This window comes from Stegostoma tigrinum, chromosome 20 (assembly GCF_030684315.1).
Source record: "Stegostoma tigrinum isolate sSteTig4 chromosome 20, sSteTig4.hap1, whole genome shotgun sequence".
Lineage (NCBI taxonomy): Eukaryota > Metazoa > Chordata > Chondrichthyes > Orectolobiformes > Stegostomatidae > Stegostoma > Stegostoma tigrinum.
This window is the reverse complement of record NC_081373.1, coordinates 40,775,037-40,799,157: the sequence shown is the minus strand read 5'-3', so window position 1 is coordinate 40,799,157 and position 24,121 is coordinate 40,775,037. Positions and strand designations below refer to the sequence as shown.

Here is a 24,121-nt window from a genome sequence, read left to right as displayed (position 1 = left end):
TAGCTATTCATCCAGGAGCTGGAATGAGAGACATCCACTACAATGGGAGTGGGTTTGTGAGGATCATATGTGCAACAAGTTGTCATGCTGGCAGACAGTCGGCTGAGTTATTCTGGATGGGGTGGGGGGCTTGCGGTTTCAGGAGGCTTTCTGAATGGAAAGGATACACAATCTAGGCTGGAAGAGACCCAGCATTTCATTACTGAGCTCAGTGAAGCCCCCCTGCATCTCCAGGCCCCGCATAGGTAACTTTTACGCTTATATTACATGCTTATGTTGCATGTTGCCAAATTTTATTGCACAAAAATGTGACAGAGAGTAGGAGGCAGTTAGCATTCAAGTCCTAGCTAGTTACAATGTGATTTTCATGTGGTTATGAGTATCCCGCATGATTAGGCAGCTACTGTAGTTGCCAAGCAGAGTTACCTAACATTGCCATGGGGACAAGAAACAATATATTATGTGCACTTCTTGGATTTTAACACCTATGCTGCACAGTTGCTGGCAGGTGCCCTCTAGCTTCTGTAGAAGCTGATTACTCGGAAAGCTTTTCCGATGGTGAGCAGCAGGACTGAGAAATAGCAGGGATCAGTTTTGCTGATAAACTATTTACATTGAACATTCTCTTCAAGCCAGAGGCTCAAGCTTGAGCACTCGGCTCCCCCGTAGCTGGGTTCCGATTCTTTACCAATAGCATACCAGGCAAATCAGAAAAGTAGCAGACACTAACCACCACCAGCTTTGAAAAAGCTGATGCCACCCCCCACAAACCCGAGCCAGTGAACAATGATACTGACATGGGAAAGCAAATAGTTAATGAGAATTGTAGCTTCGGTCGTACAGAAACATTGAAAATAATCTGAAAGTAACTTACACAGTCTCAAGAGAAGTCCAAACATTGATGGTACAAAACTGATGGTGCATTTCTAGCACTTTAAACAATGAATAGATTTTTAGTCGAAGCAAAAATGGAATTTACAATTTATCAGGAATCTATCATATATCAAACCAACCTCAGCAGTCACTCTCTCAATGTCACCTTTTGCTGCATTAGTGTTCCATTTCTTTCAACTCACTGTACCCTAACTAACTCCACAGCGTCTCAGAGGGATACCATCTCTTCTCTAATGTTTACAGTGCATAACACTTGTCTCTCTCTGAGATAGCAAGAACTGCAAATGCTGGAGTCAGAGACAACATGACATGGAGCTGGTGAACACAGCAGGCCAGGCAGGGCCAGAGGAGCAGGCAAGTTGACGTTTCGGCTCAGAACCCTTCTTCAGAAATGGGGAGGGGGAAGGAGCTCCAAAATAAATAGGGAGAGAAGGGGTGGGGCTGGAGAAGGTAGGTGGAATGGGATAGGTGAGCGCAGTTAGGGTGTGGTGGGGATTGATCAGTGGCATGGGTGGGGTGGAAAGGTGGGAGAGAAGATGGACAGGTTGTGTCAGGTCAAGAGGCAGGGCTGAGAGCGTGGGTTGGATGGAAGAGGCCAGAGGTGGGGAGATTTTAAAAATAGTGAATTCCATGTTGTTTCGGCCATTGGGCTGTGGGCTTCCCATACCAGAGGTGTTGCTCCTCCAGTTTGCAGGCAGTGTCATTGTGATACTAAAGAAGGCCCAGGATGGGCATGTCACCCAAGGAGTGCGAGAGGGAGTTAAAATGGTTGGTGACAGGAAGGTGTTGTCATTTGTCACGTACAGAGAGCAGATGCTCTACGAAACACAGTCTCCAAGTCTACACTTGGTTTCACTGTTGTGGAGGAGGCCACACCAGGAGCAAGAGATATAGTAGACCAAATTGACGGATGTGCAGGTGAACCCCTATCTGACATGAAACTTGTCTCTCACACTCTCCTTCAGTAAATCAACCTGTCATTTTTCCCCCTTTCTTCAGTCCTGTTATGCTATTATAGAATCCCTACGGCACAGAAACACACCCTTCAGTCCAACTCATCCATGCTGACCAGATATCCCAATGTGTCCTAATCCCCTTTTCCAGCATTTGGCCCATATCGCTCTAAACCGTTCCTGCTCACATACACATCCAGATGCCTTTCAAATGTTGTAATTGTACCAGCCTCCACCATTTCATCTGGCAGCTGGTTCCTCACACATACCATCTGTGTGAAAACCTTACCCGTCAGGAACTTTTCTAAAGCATTTCGCTCCCACTTTAAACCTATGACCTGTAGTTTTGGAGTCCCCACTCTAGGGGGCAAAAAAACCTTGGCCATTCACCCTGTCCACGCCTTTCATGATTGTATAAACCTCTATTAAGGTCACCACTCAGTCTCCAACATCCTGGGGGGGGGGGGGGGTGGAAATGCTAGTCTAGACTCATCTCCCTATAACTCGAACCCTCCAGTCCCAGCAATACTGATGGAAATCTTTTCTGCACCCTGTCAAGTTTAACAACATCTTTCCAATAGAAAGTTGACCAAAATTGTACACAGTATTTTAAAAGTGTCCTGCACAGCCACAACATAACATCCCAACCCCAAAATCAATGTTCTGACCAATGAAGGCAAGCAGACCGAATGCCTTCTTCACCATTCTGTCTACCTATGGCTCCACTTTCATGGGACTTGCACCCCTAGGTCTCTGTTCAGCAACACACCTGAAGGTCCTACCATTAACTGTCTTAAGTCCTGCCCTGACTTGCCTTACCAAAATGCAACACCTCACATTTATATAAATTAACTTCCAGTCCAATGGTCACATGACTTTCTTCTAATTTCTGTTCAGACAGCTGCTAACTCATGCCTCTAGAAAGTCAATGAAATGTAAATGTCCATGTAGAGGATCTTCCCCGAAACGGTATTCAGGAGGCAAGATTGGTTATAGAATTTAATTCCCATTGTCTGGAAAGTTAGAGAACCTGAAAAGTAATGGTGATTCCGGGCTTATTGGCTCTAAACTTGAAACTTAACAGGGAGTGGAATGGAGAAAATATTTTATCGCCAAAACATATGAACTGCCACAATTCATTCTCTACTGTGTGGTACATAGTTGCTAAAACTGGGCCATTTGTGTGGATGAAGGAAGTACTGATTATATCACAGTACTGACAAAATAAATCTTATTATTCAAAGATAGGGCACAGCAGGTAAATCCAGGGACTTGGGTCACAGGCATCAATCAACAAATCTTCAGGATGAAAAGTAACAGGCAGCCAACTCAGAAATGAGCACAAGAGACTGTAGTGATTATAACAAGGTCAGCCAGGCAGACCTCAAGAATACAAGTTTCGTGATTGGACCAGGTTAACAGCCCCAATCAGGGAGCCCTGGCTGACAGATTAGAACAGAAGTGTCAAGACGTTCTGTTCACTCAGAGCTTGCCCTGAGGAAGCCAGACCAGTGTAGCGTAAATAGAGGAATACTTGTTGACAGGGTACTGGTGTCTGTAGAGTTCTTTCACTTCAACCCAGACAGCAGCACCTCCACAATTTTGAACGGCAATCCCAAAACTTTGATCTTCTAGCTATGTTCAAAGAATCACGAGAGAGAAAAGCCCTTCAGACATGCAACATGTTCATCTTTAAGAATGGATTAAAAGATATTTATTTATTGTCACACTGTTTATGATTTGTGCGCTGGCATCATCTCTAGAATTCATCTTTCCTTGTGTGAATGCACCTAGGTTTTGAGGAATGAGTATTTTCACACTTTGGATGTTTCCTAAATGGAAGTTTATTCCTTCTTTTGATTTCAACTTATCAGAAAGTCTGTTTTCATGTATTCTTTAAGATCATAGCACTCAAAAGATTTAAATACTCCTTAAAGCTTGTTGTGAACAATCAAGTGCTGTGAAAATAAGGAGATGTTATTCCACAACTTGTTCCCATCCATAACACTTTCTATTGCCATCCACTTATGCTGCTCCATTTGGAGTCTAGCTACAAATATATCAGGAAGGGAAGACATGGATGCACAATTTTCTATATACCAGGGTTCCAGTTCATGTTGTGTTTTGTCAGCAATGCTAACACTAGCCAGTTCCACAAAATGCCATCAGCTTGAAATAGCAATATATTCACCAGCAATTTTTATTCGTTCAACATAACCCTAATGATTGGCACCTTTTTCAGAAGTATCTGCACTCACATCACTCCTTCAAAAATCTTTTAAAAACTTGTTCTGCACATGATATTTCAGTTCATTCCTCTTTAGCTCTTCCTGTCTGCTGTGCTTTTACAAAGTGATAGACTCCCAGCTTGACAGCTGATTACAGAAAACACAAGCTGTTTGCTGTTGCATCATATGCCATTAAAAAGCACCATCAATCTTCCAATCTTCACAGGACACAGAGCACTTACCACTAGCTACAGAATAAACTACAGTGAGCAACAATGAAGGATTAACATAGAGCAAAATTCCACTCACGGATAGTTTATCACATTGAATCGGTTCTGGAGAAGATCTAATGAATCCTGGAGAAAAAAAGAGAAAAGGCATTTATTTGTAGTTGTTGTACATAGTTGCTTTGTGAAATATTTCTTATAATGTAGCAATTTACATTCTTAGTAAGATCAAAAATATTTAATAACATCACATTGCATACAAGATCAGTAAGTTTATTACCGGTAAAAAAGAAGCATGTTAAATTTCATAGAATCCCTAGAGTGTGGAAACAGGCCGTTCGGCCCAACAAGTCCACATCAACTCAGAGCATCCCACCCAGAGCCATCCCCCTAGTCTACACATCCTTGAACACTGTGGGCAATTTAGCATGGCCAATCCACCTAGCCTGCACATCTTTGGATTGTGGGAGGCAACGGGACCACCCGGAGAAAACTCACCTAGACATGGGGAGAATGTGCAAACTCCACACAGACAGTTGCCTGAGGATAGAATTGAACCCAGGTCCCTGGTGCTGTGAGGCAGCAGTGCGAACCACTGAGCCACCGTGCCGTGTTATTTGTTACTTTCCTACCAGTAGCTTGATTATTAAGATGTAGGTGCGTTAAAGGTTTTATCGTTTTAAGGATAATTAATTATTTTGGTAGCTCTGTTGATAGTTCAGTTTCTCTGTGTATTTCTCAAAGCCATAATAAGGAATGCAATCATTTACATGTTAAAGAAGAAAGCCATCCAAAGGTTTGAAGTATTGTTGTTGCCAGTCTGAACTGTGCCAAGTTGTCCCAGTGTGTGGAGGAATAGAGGGAGTGGGGCAGTAAAATATTAGGGACCATATTCCTGACCATTGCTGAAAAGTACATAAACAGATGTTGGAGGATCAGGCATGTTAATGCCCCATTTTTCGCCAGAATAGTAAATAATCTCAAACTTGAAAAAGGAAAAGCAAAAGAAAGAAGAATTTTGATTAAATTCAAGAATGGTGTATGTATGAACAGACTTCCAAACAAGGCACATGTTTGCTGACTATATGAACAAATTTGGAGCGAGTTGGATTAGTAACTGGAGAAAAGTCTAGTCGAGGGGTATGAAAAGTCTGGTGCATCTTACACCGAAAAACATGAATGACAGCGGCCCCTTTCAAATCTGTGATAATATTTCCAAACACAATTTTTGATGTCTGACTGCTGTCTCTGTTAAGATACTGGTTAAAACAAAGCTGTTCTTGCCAACATTTTTGGTCATGTCTCCTTATATTTCTTCAGTGTCAAATCCTGCCTGATCATATTTTTGGGAAACATCGTGAGAAGCTTTACTCCTTTAAAGATGCAATTAATACAGTATTTTAATAACACATTGAGGTTCACATTATGTTGCAATAACTTGATGCATGTGCGTTACACTTTGTAGCCAAATGTTCGTTTCCATAATATCTCAAAGAATCACTTTCCAAACAGACAAAATGAAAAGTGAAAATGCCAATTAGATGTGAGTATATTTCAGAGAATACTCCTTGTTACTCTGATCTCCCTGTAGTCACATGTCACTATCTTCCCTACACCCATGCAAAGAGAGTAGTCACTTGTAGCTGTGATATTTTACAATGTGAACATTGCATTCAGAATTAGAGGGGCCAGAAACTGGTGAAGCACAGACCAGAATTTTATATTTACAAAGGTAAACTGTGAGTCTGAACTCCACAACGAGACAGACACCCATCACCATCACGGCTTACGAGAAAGACCACCAGATCAAGTGATAACTCAGAGTTTCTTGGCCAATCACTTCCTATAACGGTAAAATGTCCCTTGCAGCTGAAGTTGGCCTCTGGAAGCCCAGGCTGCTTGCTGCACAGAGCAGTGAAGACTGGGAGGAGGAAGGTAAAGTGACGTTCTGTGGGGTCGGGGTATGGTGCATCAAGGGAGCAAGGTTGGTGAGTGGCTTTTGGCATCCTTATCAGTGTTCCCTAGATTCAGAGAGATCAAGGCCTCTGCACCCAGCCTAGCAGGCATGCAGGCAAACCCTGACGGCAAAGCTACCAATGTTCTTGCCTGACGGAAACACATTTATTTGGGCTGGTAGCAGGTAGAGGACCTTAAGTGGTTGTTAACTAGCTGCTAAGGCCCTTGATTGGGAAGTTCATCCATTCACCATCACACCCACAAAGTTTCTGAGTTCATAGAAAGGAAGTGGGCATCTCTTTGGTGCCAATCTGCCTGATTATTTGCCTTTCCCAACATGTTTGTGACCACCTTTTAGAAGGGAAAATCCTGTATTCAAAATTACTTCAGGGGGACAATGATTTAAGAAGTAGAGAAAAATGAGGGAGACGGAATTGTTTCAAAAGCGAAACTTTATGATTAGATTATCACCACAAATATTCTGTGCTGTGATCAACCCATATCTCAATGAACAGTAACCATTTGATTTAATGTGACTTGTAGGCCTTTTATTTCCTGCTTCATACTATTTATAGAGAGGTAGTAAAGTGCGGTAAACAGGTTGGCAACAATTGAAAGAGAAACAGAATAAAATGATAAAGTATTCTAGAAAATGTGTTCCTATTTGATTTCAAATTATTTCTAGCCAAATGATATCACATTAAGCCTAATTTTATTTTGTTGCTCATTGTTGGAAAGAACCACCTTTCTTCTAGTTCAAATATACCAACTTTTTGACAGGTTTCTGAAACAATTAACAGATCCTCTAATTAGGGCATTATGGTTGTGAATAGATTTTTAAAAGACGCTGATACTGGCGTTATCAAATATCTAATTTAGTTCCTTGTAGAATATTGGCATGTGACAGCACCACCTTTAGGATATGTCACCGTATACTGCAAAGTACGACCACGTCCTCTTCCCCACGGTTCTGCTGTTCTCATAATGGAACGGAAACTTTTGGTAAATATTCATCCCATACTAGAGGCTAATTTTGACAATGAATGATTGTTAAAATCATGCGATAACTAATCTGTTTCACAGAGATGTAAATGGCTGCCAATTCATTTTCAAGTGACCTGCACAATTCCACAAAGTCAAAAAGTTACCCTCTAGAAGTCTCTTTCTTTGAAAGACTTTGCTAAATCTGAAACAAAAGCAGACAGTAATGCAATGTCACAGTGAATTTCCATGCTACTCTCTTGTTTAATAATGTCATGCTAATAGCTTTATTGTCTTAAATTACTCCATGCTGGTACATAATGTGGTAGTAGCCACACATTGCTGGAAGATCTGTCTTTAAATTAAGTCAATCTGAGACATTAATGCCCAATAAATTTTCCTGGCTTACTATTTCTAGCAACAACACAAGCTTTGATATCAGTTTACATTTAGAACATCATAAACTGTACTATTCTGCTTGCAGCAGTTGAAGTACTTTCTGCTCATGTTATAAATTGTAAACTTTTGCACAATTTAAAATTTTATGAAATAGTGAGGCTGATGAAGGGGCTACGCTCCGAAAGCTTGTGATTTCAAATAAACCTTCTGGACGGTGTCAGATGTGAGTGTTACAGCAGGGGACCTCATCCAACTTCTTCAGTTCTGATCAGTCTATGCAAAGTTGAGGCTTGTGTCAGTGGATTCCTATCTTAACTGTGCAATTCAATGCCTACCTCCCAAATGTCACAAATGTCATGGCCCAGAGTTTGGCCTTCCAACCCGAGCCACCGTTCAACACCAGCACAGTAAAATTCACCACCCTGGTTGCAGCCTTACACTGGGCAGGAGAAAGCGGAAACCACTGCATGGTCTCAGAGGCACACGATCATGTGTTCAGTACCTTCTTGTCAAAACACAAAATCTCAATTCCAATTTACTCATTAGCAACTCAGAAGAGAAAAAAATAGCGAGAGCTGGTTTGACTGTCAACATGGATTGCATTCTATGACAACCTGCCCTGTTCAGTGAAAGTCAACCACTCTCAGTCACTGTCTACCAAACTCACAGCGATAGCCTACCTGTCTCAATCAAAGTCTACTGATGTACAAGGTAATGGCTCTGAAAGAGTTAATGTTGAGTTTGCATTAAGCTCCAATCCATCTGATAATATTCACAGTCTTTGGGTGGAGAATTAGGCAGTCTAGCTGAAGGTCCCAGTGGAGACAGACATGGCATTTCTTGCTCCTGACAATATTAAACAATTATGCCTAATTAGTAACTATATCATCACACAATTAACTGCCTTTTGTTACAGAGATAATGGGAACTGCAGATGCTGGAGATTCCAAGATAATAAAATGTGAGGCTGGATGAACACAGCAGGCCAAGCAGCATCTCAGGAGCACAAAAGCTGACGTTTCGGGCCTAGACCCTTCATCAGAGACCTCTCTGATGAAGGGTCTAGGCCCGAAACGTCAGCTTTTGTGCTCCTGAGATGCTGCTTGGCCTGCTGTGTTCATCCAGCCTCACATTTTATTGCCTTTTGTTACGCATGGTAAGTGCCTGTTCTTATAAAGGCTCATTGGTGGTCTATCCTCTACTACTAAACAGGATCTTCGACAAAGTATGGAAAGGAAGACTGGTTGGGTGCATCATCACCTTGGATAACATTTTGTTTTATTAAATTTCCATTTCATTATATAAGTTTCCATTAAGCATTAATTTGCATTTTTGTTACAGAGTCCCATTAGGGGCTGGTTAACCCAATTTATTTTGTTTAAAAAGAGCAGGAAGGAAGAATGGTGGCAATGAACTACTTCACCCAGAAGCTGCCAGTAGTCAGTAACTCAGAGCTCAACATAAACATGACTGCCTATTGGCCTCTGAGACAGTGTACCGATTGGAATGTCTTCTCTCAGAGGGTAGTCAACCTATGGAACTCTTTACCACACAGAGAGCTGCAGAGGCTGTGTCATTATGTTTTGCTTTAAAGGATGAGATTAACAAATTTTTAAAGGCAGCAAGAGTCAGAGAGCTTCTACACTATGGAAAAAGGCTCTTTGCTTATCACGTCGACGCTAGTCATTAAGCATCGCTCTATTTTAATCCAATTTTCCAGCACTATGTCTGGAGCTTCATGTGCTACAGTGTTTGTGTTTGTATAAATATTTCTCAAATGTCTCGAGGGTTCCTGCCTCTACCCACCACTTTTTAAGTGGGTAGTTTCCTCAAATGCACTCTAAACCTCCTTCTCCTTACTTTACAAAATGCATTTCGTGGTTACTAACCCTTGACTGAGGGGAAAATATTTTCCCTATATATTCCATCTGTTCCATTTAATGACCATTTATGTCTCATCTGCTGTAAGAAAAACAAGCCCCAGGCTATGTAGTTTCTCTTCAAGGCTGAATTGGTCCAGTCCAGGCGACATCCTGGTAAACTGCCTCTGAGCCCTCTCTGGCACAATCACATCCTTCCTACAGTGAGTGACTGTAACTGCATGTAATACTTCAGCTGTGGCCTAACTAATGTTATTGCCAGCTCCATCACAACCTCCATGTTTTATTCAGAGTCTTGCCTAATAAAGTATCCCCGGTACCTTCTTAACCACCGTATCTATCCTGTCCTGTTACCTTTAAGGGCCTGTGGAATTACACACCAAAGGTCCCTGCAATTCTCAGCACTTCCTAGGTCCTGCCATTCAACATGTACTCCCTTGCTTTGTAGGTCCTTCCAAAATGCATCACTTCACACTTTTCAGGATTCAATTCCATTTGCCACTGTTTAGCTCATCCGACCATCCCATTGTTCTGCCCCTCTGTCCATCCCATGTATATTGTACTGCAGTCTGAAACATTCATCCTCAATATTCACCACACCAACAATTTTTGTGTCATCTGCAAACTTACTGCTCATACCTCCTACATTCATGTCAAGACCATGAACATACACTACAATCAGGAAAGGACCCAATGTGGAATCAGGTGGTATGCCACTAGGCACAGATACCAGTCACAAAAGACGCTTTGACCATCTCCCTCTTTTCATCCTGCCACTAAGCCAATTCTGGATCCAATTTGCCAAATTGCATCAATCCCCATGGACTCTTAGCAGTGTAACCAGACTGTTGAGATCTTTTCAAAGCCCTTATTGAAGTCCATGTAGCCTATCATGGGAGAAGGCAGCAAAGTGGAATCAGAGGATTACAGATCATCCGTGATTTCACTGAATGGCAAGACAGCCCTGATGTACTGAATGGCCTAGGTCTTCTCCTTCATCTAGTGATCTTTTGGCCTACATTTTATATGACAAAAAATGCTGTGTAGCTACAGCTATGCTAAATTTTTATAACATAAGCCATAGGTGGGGAATAGCAATGTTGGGAGCTTCTTCATGCTAAAAATACTGGTAGTTTGTTATTACCATGGCAATTTTGAGCACTTATTGAAACATAACAGTGGTAACAAGGGTAATAGTTGGCTGAATGTTGAAAGCATTGAGTGTCAGACACCTTAAGTGCTTAAATTCCTTGCTTTCTATTTTGGCATAACAATGCAGAGGGAAAGGGACTGTTGTACAGCATGCTTCTCTCCCTTCTTTCCTCAAAATGTTGTTTGGCACTTTCCTAAGCATAAAGACAGAGACGGGCATGTGCAGCTACAGGCTCGTAACTGCCACATTCACAAACAAGAACTGACCTAATACCCCATCTGTTTTTAGTGACGTTATGATCAGAGATTGTAGATAACGGAAATACCCAAAACGTTGGCAGAAAAGATTTGAGCCAGTAGGTCACTGAAGAGTACACGCAAAGCTTAATCAGAATGACCCATCGGATCTTTGGGCACAGACAGCAGCAGTTTGGAAATGTGATTGTCCCTGGTGAAGTTAATGCTGGTCCATTTCTGAACGTAAAGTTTCAGAATTATTCACTTTGCACCCACAGGGTGGCAGCAATTCTCCTTATGTGACAGCTGAGAAATGATCAAAGTGAGGATACAAATAATCCACTCTGGTGAGATGGAAAGATATTGGGCTGGTTGACAGCCAACACACACCCACCACAGGAATTACCTTCTGAGCAGGAAGGCCTAAGCTTGATCAATTGAAGCCCTTATGTGGTGAATTAGAATTCATTTAAGGGCCACATCCTAACTGGGTTTTAGTTATTCCAGCTCCAGGCAAGATGAGAAAGAGTCGGCCTACATCAGTGGTAAACTGCTGTAAGTAGACTGCAGCTTTTGTTTTGCGAATTGGGGTCTGGGATAAATGGGGGATTCCTTGACCTGGATTAGTTTGTGTGAGATCAAAGGACTGCGCCTAGGACAGCAGGTTGCCTGCTTAGTGAGAGACAGTCATGGTTTTGGCTTCCAGAATTCTGACCAGCGGAAGGACACCCGCCAACTTTGTAAAAGTCGCCACGAGTAGTTTTCCATTCTCTGTAAACCTTTCTTGACAAGTGATGCTGTGACATTCCCCAGTTACTGGAAGTAATCTAAGTAGTGATCAGACTTGAAGTTGTTTGATGGAAAACACCTGCCACCCAACCACGATAAATTTCTTTCAAATTGTTGAGAGGAAGCATTAGGTAGCTCAGGTCTTTCGGCTCCCAGTGGGAGGAGGAGTTCCAGTTTGTGACAACCTCATGCAATCAAATGCTTCTCTAAGGCATTTAGGTTTCTCTTTGGGTTGGTTCAGCCAAACAAACCGAATATATCACAAACTTAATTAAATAGCAGAACTAAATTCAGGTAAAATTAAAAGAGAAATTTGGTACAGAGCATTGCAAGAAAAAAAACAAGCATCGTGCCAACTGATGGGCACCTGAGAATTACAGAGTGAATTAGTGAGGGAGCTCGGCCTGCAGGGATTGTGAACAAGGGTGAGTAGAAAGGTCCTCAAAAGTAAACTGGTCAGAATAACATTGCTAGAAATGTAGACAAGGGAATGGGGATGGTAAAGCAGATGGGGATACGGCCCCAAATAATGAATGCTTTTACAAATATTAGCACAGAGATATTTAAAAGGCACAATACAATAGGGGTATCTACATGTTATAACTGCACATCAGGAGGCATCCTGTTATTGTAAGAGGGAGAAACAGAATAAGTGGGTCTCCAAAAGGTATTTAAATTCACAGAACTCAGCAGCCTCACCTTCTCAATTACAAAGCCTTCTCCCTAAAATCAGAAAGAAGTACTTTATACTGGTCATTGATTTTATATTTCTACAGTTAAAACTTTTAAACTCAAAATGGGGTTAATGCCTCTTCCATAAATTTCCCTCTCTTTAACCACCAGCACCATGTAAGGTAATTGGCTTTCTGGTACTATTGTACAATTCCAATGCACTGATGGGGAAGTTCACTGAAAAAAAATCCCACATAAAAGTCAGAGGTATAAAATTGTAATTCATTTGATGAAACTTTTGATACACCACCTAAGACTTTATGTCAACATGTAGTTCTATATACACAAAAACATTGCTATGGACAGAATATACATATTTCCTTACTGAAGTTGTGTATGAAGGAAATATGTGTTTTCTTAACCCTTGAAATTTTTATGTCTATGGAAGAATTTCAGCACCATGCCATTGTTTTAAAATAAAGCAGGTTAACTGTTCTCATGCACTTCAATTGAAAAATCACATACAATTACAAAGATTCAATACACGTGAATGCAAAGTACCAGTTTTGTTTATAATTGTATCAATAAGGTTCTAGTATGCAGTGATAGTGTCCATACTTCAGAGACAGGAGGCCAGGTTGATTAGAAAATATCTATGATTAACTCAGTCTTTGATTTGCAGTCTCTGATCTCTCCTGTGGCAGGCCTGCAATTCAGCGGGTACTTTTGATACTTACATGTTGAAGTGCAATGCTTGTAAACCAAAGGATTCCCAGCAGGTAATAAAATTGCTGGTCGTCAAAATTCTGGGTGATTGGTTTTCAGGTGAAGCCTGAAACTTGAACAGATTGGGTGCGTTCTTCCTTCTGTTAGGATTCTTTTATTTTCAAAGCGTTACAGTTAATTATCTTTGCTGACTTGTAGCTCGTGTGTGTTCTGGCTTTCTGACCTGTTGATTCCATTACTCTCTGGTGAAAGTACCGGCGGACAACTTTTGCTGATTTTTAAAAACATACTGAAAATGTAGCAGCATTACCAGATAAGTTTTCACATGTTCAATGGTTCCTTCCAAACAAAAGGGTTGGCAAGTCGTGTTGTTTCCAACATCCTGGACTGTGGCTTACAGTTTTTGAGATTCTTGACATTTCATGACATTGTGAAAGGTTGACAACCTAAGTTTAGAATTCTGCATTTTGTTCAAAATGAACCTTGGAAACAGAAATACTGGGGATTCCTTTGTCTCTGTGTTCATCCATCCTTGAACAATGACTTGTATTAATTTTCTGTAGAGCTGTCCATGTTAAGATTTGGGACATGGTGTCACCTGTGGCTCAATTGCCAAAGTTTGTACGACTTGGGCTGGAAACTTAACAGCTTGTTAGCATCGATAGTTTGCTCCTAATATTAACTTTGCATTTCATATGAAAAAACAAAAACATTAAAAGGATCTGGCCTTTATCACATTGCTGTTTGTAAATGTTTCCATTCATAAATTGATTGCTGCATATCCTACTGTACTGTCGGGGAATGCCAAAAGTGCCAAAACATTACTGAACTAATTCTCCAAACAGTGGGTCTTGGATTTTTATCATCAGGAGTGAGTCTGAATGGAGTACAGTGAACACAAAACTGGCACTGACATCATGTACAAAGCCTCCAACTTCCATTTGCGAAAGTGGAATGTTTTGTGAAGGTGGGGAGTTGGTGGGCAAGTGAACGCATGTGTATCAATGAGCAGGCAATAGACATGTAAGGAGCTTATTAGGATCTCAGCTTTATTCTTTCCAAGTTTTCATTGAGGTGGACAACCTTCAGGAGCTGTCACATTCAGACAAACTCAAGGTAGGAAGAACAAGATCAGCTGAGTTTTGAATGGGAAAGACTGAATTTTAGGTTAAAGCGAAGAACTCTGTAACGTGGGGGGGCATCACTAGAAAAGAGAAATTTCTCAAATTTCTGCTCTAACCTGGGATAGAGGTCTCTACCTATCATCTGAAATATAAAAAGTCTTTGTTCTTCCAGCTTTTCAAACTTAGATGTTCCAGTCCAAGCTGCAACCACAGTAAACACTGCCAAAACCAATTAAGGGTGACACAGCGGCTCAGTGGTTAGCACTGCAGCCTCACAGCACTGGGGACCCAGGTTTGATTCCAGCCTCAGGTGACCATTTGTGTGGAATTTGCACATTCCCCCCATGTCTGTGTGGATTTGCTCTGGGTGCTCGAGCTTCCACCCACAGCTCAAACATGTGCAGGTTCGGTGGATTGGCCATGCTAAATCGTCCAGAGTGCCCAGGGATGTGCAGTTCAGGTGAATTGGCAATGGTAAATGCGGGGTTAGGGTGCAGGTTAGGTCTGGGTGGAAGGTGCTTTTCAGAGGGTTAGCGTGGCCTCGATGGGCTGAATGGCTTGCTTCCACACTTTAGGGAGGGTATGATTCTATGAGTGTGTGGATTGCATTTCTGGTAGCCTGTCTCTGTCCCTGCCCCTGCCCTCACCTACCCCTCCGCCACTAATAAATCAACAAAGCTGAGCTTGACCAAATTAACAGCTCACCTCCAGTAAATGCCAATAAGTTCTACTTCCCATCTGGGCCAGGTTTATAACTTTATGAACAGGCATGCCTCCTGATTCTTGCCTCCATCCAAAAATGTTTGGTTTAATTTATAAACGGGCAATAAAATATCCAACAGCCATTTCAATCATTTTCACAATTAAACATTTAAACATCTGGCTAATTGGAAAGAAAACCTTATTTTACAACATCTACTGTACATTTCATCTTTTCCAAATTTTAATTCATCTGTACCGATAGGTGGGCAAGAAAAGTCTATGAACAGGTATAGGGACATGTAAAAACACAGTCAGTGAATTTGCCTTCTCTCTGCTAGCATCCATTAGGTCACAGATTTTATTAATCTAGAGGGTAGCACGAACCCAGGGACGGGCAGAGATACTGGCACTCTGTGACGTTCCACTGGAGGGGTTAGATTTTGTTCCACTTAAGCAGGCGATTCCCACACTAAGGGCAGTGACTGAATACACTGGAACAATGAAACAGATATATTCATGACAGTTGAAATGAATAAGACTCTTGCTTGTATGTTAAACGTACAATTGATACTGTCAATGCAGTTTGTCCCCAAGTGTGTACCCTTTCTATCAAAGGTCCTTTTCTAAGCTAGTTGCCCACGTGCCAGCATCAGCAATAGTTTGATGCAGTAATGTTTATTATATATCTGGAAAAAGTCTACATGTTCCTAGTATTTTCCCTCAGAATGAAGATAATTAGAACCATAGAATTTTTATAGTGCAGGAAAAGGCCATTCGACCCATTGAGTCTGCACCAATCGTCCAAAGCGCATTCCACCCAAACTCAACACCCCACCTATAACCCCGCATTTTCCGTGGTTAACCCACCGTACCTGTGCATCCTTGGACATCAGGGGACAAATTTACCCTGACCAATCCACCAACCTGCACATCTTTGGATTGGCAATGGAGAAAGTTGAGTTTTTAAATCTGCATCCGTAAGCAACTCTGATAGGGTCAGTCCTCAGGAAGGCAGAGTAGTGCAGTTCATGAACAGAGCAATCAGAAAAATCTGTATTTTCCTTTTGATATTTTGCCCTCTTCATGAATTGTGAACATGTTGTAAATCCAGTATCTTTGCAAATGCTGCAAGAATCTCAGGAGTAAACTGTGGTTGGAAACAGCCACATCTCTCAAAAAGCTTCACTACCATTTCTGAAGAAGGGTCTACGCCCGAAACGTCAGCCTTCCTGCTCCTCTGATGCTCCTTGGCCTGCTGTGTTCATCCAGCTCTACACCTTGTTATCTCATTGCCAGTGATGTCAGTTTAACCTCAAACCATCTTGAATAATAATTAAGCATGATGGGGTAAGAATGGCTTTCATACATGAAAAGGTCGACACCCAAAAAGCCCCAGAGTTTGTCAGGCACTTCTGCAGGATCAGAAGGGTGACCATTTCCTCGTACAGCACGTTTTACAATTTGTGACAAGGTCCTCTGACAATTTAAAGATTCCTGGTCACTAAAACTGCCCTTTGCCCACCCGCTCCCATCTGCTTTCTTTCTTTGTTTTACTTTGCTTCTGCTCTTTTCTTTCAATTTATTTCCCTTTTCTTTGGTCTTTATTCCCCTGTGGAGATCAGCAGCACCGGTGCAGGCAGTGAGAGTGAGCCGCAGGTGGAGTGACGGATGTGGCTCCTCCTGCTGCTCAGAGGTGGTGGCAGCAGTGACAGCGAATGCGGTCTCCCACCATCCGCAGCAGTGAGGTTGTCCTCCCAGTGTTAGGGGCTAGCCAAGGTCCTCCACTGACCAGGGAGGGCGGCAGTAGCAGACTCTTCGAGATGGCAGTGCTGGCAAGAGGATGCCTGCGGTCGAAGCAGGACTCGTGGCCCAGCGGCAGCCTGGCCTGATACCAGAGACAGGGACTCTCGGTTGCAGGGCGCATGTGGGTTCAGTGGCGACAGTAAAATGGGTCCACTGGAAAAGAGTTGGCACCAAAAGTGGGGCAACACCTATGCTGGTGGGCCTGGCGCAGGCAGCAGAGAGGCAGTAGATGTTCCCTTGAGGCGGGGTGCCAGCATGGACTGGATCAGAATAACTGATGTTCTGAACTTTTTACTCCTTTATTTTTCTAATTTATTCCAATGACCTATAATGCTGGACTATTTATTCCCTCACTTTTCTCTTTTGTTTTCCTAAGAAGTTGATCTTGAGTAGCTGTATTAAGATGGCACTGTAATGCAGCAACACTAAACCTTTCATTATGGTCATTCAAGTCCATGATAACAAAACTAATTCAATGGGCACCCGCATGGGCCCCAGCTATGCCTGCCTCTTTGTAGGTTACGTGGAACAGTCCCTCTTCCGCACCTACACAGGCCCCAAACCCCACCTCTTCCTCCGGTACATTGATGACTGTATCAGCGCCACCTCATGCTCCCACGAGGAGCTCGAACAGTTCATCCACTTCACCAACACCTTCCACCCCAACCTCAAGTTCACCTGGACCATCTCTAAAACCTCACTCTCCTTCCTGGACCTCTCTGTCTCCATCTCTGGCAACCAACTAGAAACCGATATCCATTTCAAGCCCACCGACTCCCACAGCTGTCTAGAATACAACTTCTCCCACCTACCTTCCTGTAAAAATTCCATCCGCTATTCCCAATTCCTTCGCCTCTATTGCATCTGTTCTCAGGATGAGACATTCCAATCCCGTACATCTCAGATGTCCTCGTTTCTCAAGGATCGCAACCTCCCTGCCTCAGTTGTCGAGAATGCCCTCAACCATGTCTCCTGCATTTCCTGCAACTCATCCCTCACACCCCCTCCCCACAATAACAACCAAAACAGAATCCCACTCGTCTTCATGTGCCACTCCACCAACCTCTGGATCCAACACATCATCCTCCGACACTTGCGCCATCTGCAATCTGACCCCACAACCAAAGACATTTTTCCCACCCCACCCTTATCTGCTTTCCAGAGGAACCACTGTCTCTGCAACTCCTTTGTCTGCTCCACAGTCCCCTCCAGCCCCACCACCCTGGGCACTTTTCCCTGCAACCGCAGGAAGTGCTACACCTGTCCCTACACCTTCCCCCTCACCCCATCCCAGGCCCCAAGACGGCTTTCCACATCAAGCAGATGTTCATCTGCACATCTACTAATGTGATATACTGCATCCGTTGTTCCTGTCGTGGCCTCCCCTACATCGGGGAAACCAAGCGGAGGCTTGGGGACCGCTTTGCACAACACCTACGCTCGGTTCGCAATGAACAACTGCACCTCCCAGTCACAAACCATTCCAACTCCTCCTCCTGTTCCACAGACGACATGTCCGACCTGGGCCTCCTGCAGTGCCACAATGATGCTACCCGAAGGTTGCAGGAACAGCATCTCATATTGGTAAACCTGCAGCCCAATGGTATCAATGTGGACTTCACAAGCTTCAAAATCTCCCCTCCCACTACTGCATCCCAAAACCAGCCCAGCTCATCCCCGCCTCCCTAACCTGTCCTTCCTCCCACCTATCCCCTCCTCCCACCTCAAGCCCCACCCCCATCTCCTACCTACTAACCTCATCCCACCCCCTTGACCTGTCCGTCCTCCCTGGACTGACCCATCTCCTCCCTACCTCCCCACCTACACTCACCTTTACTGGCTCCAGCCCTGCCTCCTTGCCCAGTCTGTCTCCTCTCCACCTATCTTCTCCTCTATCCACCTCCCCCTCTCTCCCTATTTATTTCAGAACCCTCTTCCCCTCCCCCATTTCTGAAGAAGGGTCTAGGCCTGAAATGTCAGCTTTCCTGTTCCTCTGATGCCGCTTGCCCTGCTGTGTTCATCCAGCTCTACACCTTGTTATCTCAATGCAATTTAGTTCTTTGAATCCTTGCTCCGCACATATTTATGCTTAAATGTCCTTGTTGAAAACCTGAAGAATATTGTTCGCAGTGAAAGTGGAATTACCAGCTGATCACTGAAAACCAGTAAACCTTCAATGATATTGAGGTGCTGCTGGTATTTGCAATCAGAGTTCATGTCATGGAAAAAGCTCCAGACTGTCTGTGTGCAATACATGTACACAATAATGCACTCAGGGTCCTTCTTCTGTTCCTCCCTAATGGGCTAAAGTTTTTTTTTTGAGGTTGGTACAAAAAGTGTGGTTGGCTACGCATAAAAGGAGTACCCTTCAAAACCAAAAGGATCATTGTCATATGTGAGTACAGCAAACCTCATTTGGAAAATATCTGCTGGATGTGAGTTTGCTCGCTGAGCTGGAAGGTTAGTTTTTCGACGTTTCATCACCATTCTAGGTAACATCATCAGTGAGCCTCCGACGAAGCGCTGGTGTTATGTCCCGCTTTCTATTTATCTGTTTAGGCTTGGAAACCTAAACAGATAAATAGAAAGGGGGACATAACACCAGCGCTTCGTTGGAGGGCTCACTGATGATGTTACCTAGAATGGTGACGAAACGTCTGAAAACTAACCTTCCAGCTCAGCGAGCAAACTCACATCCAGAACCTCAACCTGAGCTACAAATCTTCTCAAAACTCACCAAGAATATCTGCTGATACCTGATACTTGTCTTGGACATACTGAGACACAAATGAGAATCTCTGAAGCGAGAGTGTTGTATATAAGAAGGTACTTTTGTTCTCTCTTTTTCATCCAGTAAGGAGGCTGAAGGTATGCGATTCGTCTCAATCATGACTCTGATGTCCAGAATTTAATCATAAAATCTTTTCACAGGGCCATGAAACTACTAAATCCTAATTTTTGATTATGGCATTCTGGGTTTCTATAACGAATAACACCCTTGTAGTGTAATTTATGGGTTTTCAAGAACCACTCAAATATTGGTAGCTGAGCAATCTCCAGCACTGATCGATTGTAATGGGCTAAGACATTGGTGGATATCAGCAAGTCCTTAAATCTTCTGAATTGCTGACTGTTGCTGTACATTGCAATACCATGCTTGACCGCGTCTCCCGCATTTCCCGCAACACATCCCTCACACCCTGCCCCCCACCACAACCGCCCAAAGAGGATCCCCCTCATTCTCACACACCACCCCACCAACATCTGGATACAACGCATCCTCCGAAACTTCCGCCATCTACAATCCGACCCCACCACCCAAGACATTTTTCCATCCCCACCCTTGTCTGCTTTCCGGAGAGACCATTCTCTCCGTGACTCCCTTGTTCGCTCCACACTGCCCTCCAACCCACCACACCCGGCACCTTCCCCTGCAACCGCAGGAAACGCTACACTTGCCCCCACACCTCCTCCCTCACCCCTATCCCAGGCCCCAAGATGACTTTCCATATTAAGCAGAGGTTCACCTGCACATCTGCCAATGTGGTATACTGCATCCATTTGTACCTGGTGTGGCTTCCTCTATATTTGGGAAACCAAGTGGAGGCTTGGGGACCGCTTTGCAGAACACCTCCGCTCAGTTCGCAATAAACAACTGCACCTACCAGTCGCAAACCATTTCAACTCCCCCTCCCATTCCTTAGATGACATGTCCATCATGGGCCTCCTGCAGTGCCACAATGATGCCACCCGAAGGTTGCAGGAACAGCAACTCATATTCCGCTTGGGAACCCTGCAGCCCAATGGTATCAATGTGGACTTCACCAGCTTCAAAATCTCCCCTTCCCCCACCGCATCCCAAAACCAGCCCAGTTCGTCCCCTCCCCCCACTGCACCACACAACCAGCCCAGCTCTTCCCCTCCACCCACTGCATCCCAAAACCAGTCCGACCTGTCTCTGCCTCCCTAACCTGTTCTTCCTCTCACCCATCCCTTCCTCCCACCCCAAGCCACACCTCCATCTCCTACCTACTAACCTCATCCCACCTCCTTGACCTGTCTGTCTTCCCTGGACTGACCCATCCCCTCCCTACCTATACTCTCCTCTCCACCTATCTTTTTTTTCTCTCCATCTTCGGTCCGCCTCCCCCTCTCTCCCTATTTATTCCAGAACCCTCACCCCATCCCCCTCTCTGATGAAGGGTCTAGGCCCGAAACGTCAGCTTTTGTGCTGCTGGGCCTGCTGTGTTCATCCAGCCTCACATTTTAATACCATGCTTGTCATTTCTTTAAGAAATTTCTCAATGGCTCTATCGCAGAAGTGATGTTTTAAAAAAAAAGCAAATTGATTCGCCAGACAGGGAAACCATTGCAGACTGCGCACTAAATTTGGGTTCAGGCAGTCTTTATGTGCCTTAGTTTGCCTGAGGAGGGGGGGGGGGGGGGGGGGGGCTAGTTGTTACTTCATCCTTGCTGACAATGTGACATAAGAAACAAATGAAATCTCTAATAACATTCATCCGTCATTCGGCATAATGCCTGCTGCTTGAAAACGTTTCAGGACATCATCTAATGTCCCATCATGGAGGTGGGGATTTCAGTATGTATCAGACTACCATGCATGTAGCAGATGACACCACCTAATCTATAGTGCATCAGAAAAACTCCATGCAGAAGCAATACCAAAAAAGCTAGCTTGTTGAAACAGCAGACTGAAAGGGATAATAAATACTGTAAAGATTTGCAATATCTTGTCAAGAAGGACCTTCCAAAATCCATTACTGGCACTTAGCCTCATAAATGTTCTACTAGCGGCAAGCCTAGCCAAACCTCTGTCAACTGTTGCCACAGGAGGAGTTTCTCCAGCAACTGTTTTATTGGGCTATGTGAGATCCACTCAATTCACATGGAACCACTGGGCTTGAAGACTCTCACATTACCCGAACACCATTCTGGAGTTCCATCACCAGAGGCATATTTTTACCCTGACCATATCCTTCAATTGAGGGATTTTCTCAGGCGTAGAGAGCGCTACTGATTTGGTGTCAGCTTTCAAAATGATTTTGTTCAGAGCTTCCAGCTGTCCTGGATCAGCAAACAATTTGAGAAACCGGTGCGGAAAGACACTTCTTGCAAAGTGTTTGAGCTCTCTGTGAAGGACACTAAAGGGAAAAACATACCTCTTTCTAAATAGTGAAGTTATGTTATTTCCACGCTGTCTCCTCATTGTGAGATCTCTGAATGTGAGCACAACGCATGGGATTCCTAGTGCCTCTAGCTTCACACAGCTTTCAACCAGGTGGCAAACTCTTCACATCTACCAACCATGGCACTGGTTCCAGTATATACCTAAATCTGGTTGGATGGCCATTTATGTAGATTATTTCTTTCAAATCTACACAGGTGACTGTTTAATTTCTCCTGTGCAAGAGTAATACAGTTTGTCGTCCCTAGGTAGCTGATCTTCTTGAAAAGAACCTTGTTCCCTTGCAGTATTGTTTGTGTTCTTCAAGACTTTGTTTCAAAGCCTGAATGTACATAGTAGGTTCTGAATGATTTGATTTGTTGCTTGGTTTGTTCATTAGATTGACACACATCTCTGAGAAGTGACCTTTATGCTACGAAGACTACGTTGTTGGTACAAGACTGGACGCTTTTGTCGTGGCTTGAGTGGGATTTGGGAACCACAAGAATGACAGGATGCTAGGACATTAGATTTTTTTTTAAAAAGACTTTGCATTGGTGTTGTCAGTTTCGGTGCCTTGTCCAGATGAGTAGTCAACACACTCTGAAGAATAATCTGCATTAAATTGAGTTTTTATTGCATAAAACTTCTTGAAGAGTAATCTAAATCGAGTCCAAAAAGTTAGATTATCTTTTGAGTGAAGAACTGTAATGATTGTTTTATCTGATATATCAACAATTCTGTCAACAATGAGCTTTTTGCAAGCTCACATAGCAGCATGGTTCAGATAGTTTCAATCATGACCTGTGTACCCTCTACAATTTCTCCTAGATGTTGATGTCTGCTACTGAAGCATGAGCTCACCAGTGTATTCTCTGTTCTTGAAGTGAAATACTGATCTAAATTGGTTAGATGGCAGTCAAATGTAATTTATTTCCCACTGATCCAGTTTATATATGGCACATGATCCGATGCTTTTCCTGTGTAGTAGAGAATTGGTAGAAGTTTTAACTTGTTCTGCATTTGACTAGCATCTAATGCTAAAGTTGTTCTAAATCTTAGGAAATTTGTTTTCCATATCTGCCAATTTGCACATCTATCAAATTAACTGGAAAGGTTAAGTATTTGTATGCAAAAATTGGCATTAACAAATTTTGTCATGTTGTTTGATTGCTGTTAAGGACTTAAATTTTTTTGACAATTATTAGGCTTTTTACATCTTTGTACTACTCATTTTGCTCTTTTGTATTCTTTGTTGATTGCTTTTATTGAATCTTGGTCAATTCCCAGAATGGCGGGACTATCATATATTGAAAGATTGGAGCGACTGGGCTTGTATACTCTTGAGTTTAGAAGGATGAGAGGGGATCTGATTGAGATGTATAAGATTATTAAGGGATTAAACACTGTGGAGGCGGGAAGCATGTTTCCGCTGATGGGTGAGTCCAGGACCAGAGGACACAGTTTAAAAATAAGGGGTAGGCCATTTAGAACACAGTTGAGGAAAAACGTCTTCACCCAGAGAGTGGTGGATATATGGAATGCTCTGCCTCAGAAGGCAGTGGAGGCCAACTCTCTGGATGATTTCAAGAAAGAGATGAATAGAGCTCTTAGAGATAGTGGAATCAAGGGTTTTGGGGATAAGGCAGGAACAGGATACTGATTGTGGATGATCAGCCACGATCATAATGAATGGAGGTGCTGGCTCGAAGGGCCGAATGGCCTACTCCAGCACCTATTGTCTATTGTTATGAAATTGGATGTTGTAGTAATAAAACTGAATGCTGTTGAAGTTTTAGCTATATTAAATGTGAAGTCAGCTTTTCTTTAGAAATATGGCGTTTTCATGGAAGATATTCATTTTCCAAGATAACTGAAGTATTTCCCAAAGGATCTGTGGGTAGGGACTTACACAAAATATTTCACTCCCAAAGTTTCACTGGGCTGCATCTTAATTTTCGGTTAAATACCAGTTTCTGTGTTCCATGGAGGGCTTCTCTCTGCAAGAGTTGGTGAATTTTCTCACAGCATCTTACCAAACTTACCTCATTAACTCACTACACCCCTCCTATGTTGCCGTTCTCACCTGACTTCAGCCCCATTCTACCACAAGCTGTACTTGGAATAACTTTCCACTGACAGGATATCGCAAAATTGACTCACATACCTGGTGTCAGTGCCCTCTTTAAAAGGCTGTTGTACACTAAGAAAAA

The 24,121-nt window shown here is 43.1% G+C and overlaps 2 protein-coding genes across 3 annotated transcripts in view; one reads left to right on the top strand and one right to left on the bottom strand.

The window, feature by feature from the left end:
- Window positions 1-24,121, bottom strand: part of blnk (B cell linker) — a 205,153-nt gene that overhangs the window by 157,617 nt on the left and 23,415 nt on the right. For both annotated transcript variants that reach the window (XM_048551118.2, XM_048551119.2), the window contains exon 3: window positions 4,385-4,431. In XM_048551118.2, coding sequence (XP_048407075.1) covers window positions 4,385-4,431 — 47 coding nt within the window. The remainder of the gene's footprint in view (window positions 1-4,384; window positions 4,432-24,121) is intronic.
- The window catches only part of dntt (deoxynucleotidyltransferase, terminal), a 308,352-nt gene continuing 295,579 nt past the window's right edge, over window positions 11,349-24,121 (top strand). The window contains exon 1 of the mRNA XM_059653117.1: window positions 11,349-11,462. The gene's annotated coding sequence lies outside the window, so the exon portion shown is untranslated. The remainder of the gene's footprint in view (window positions 11,463-24,121) is intronic.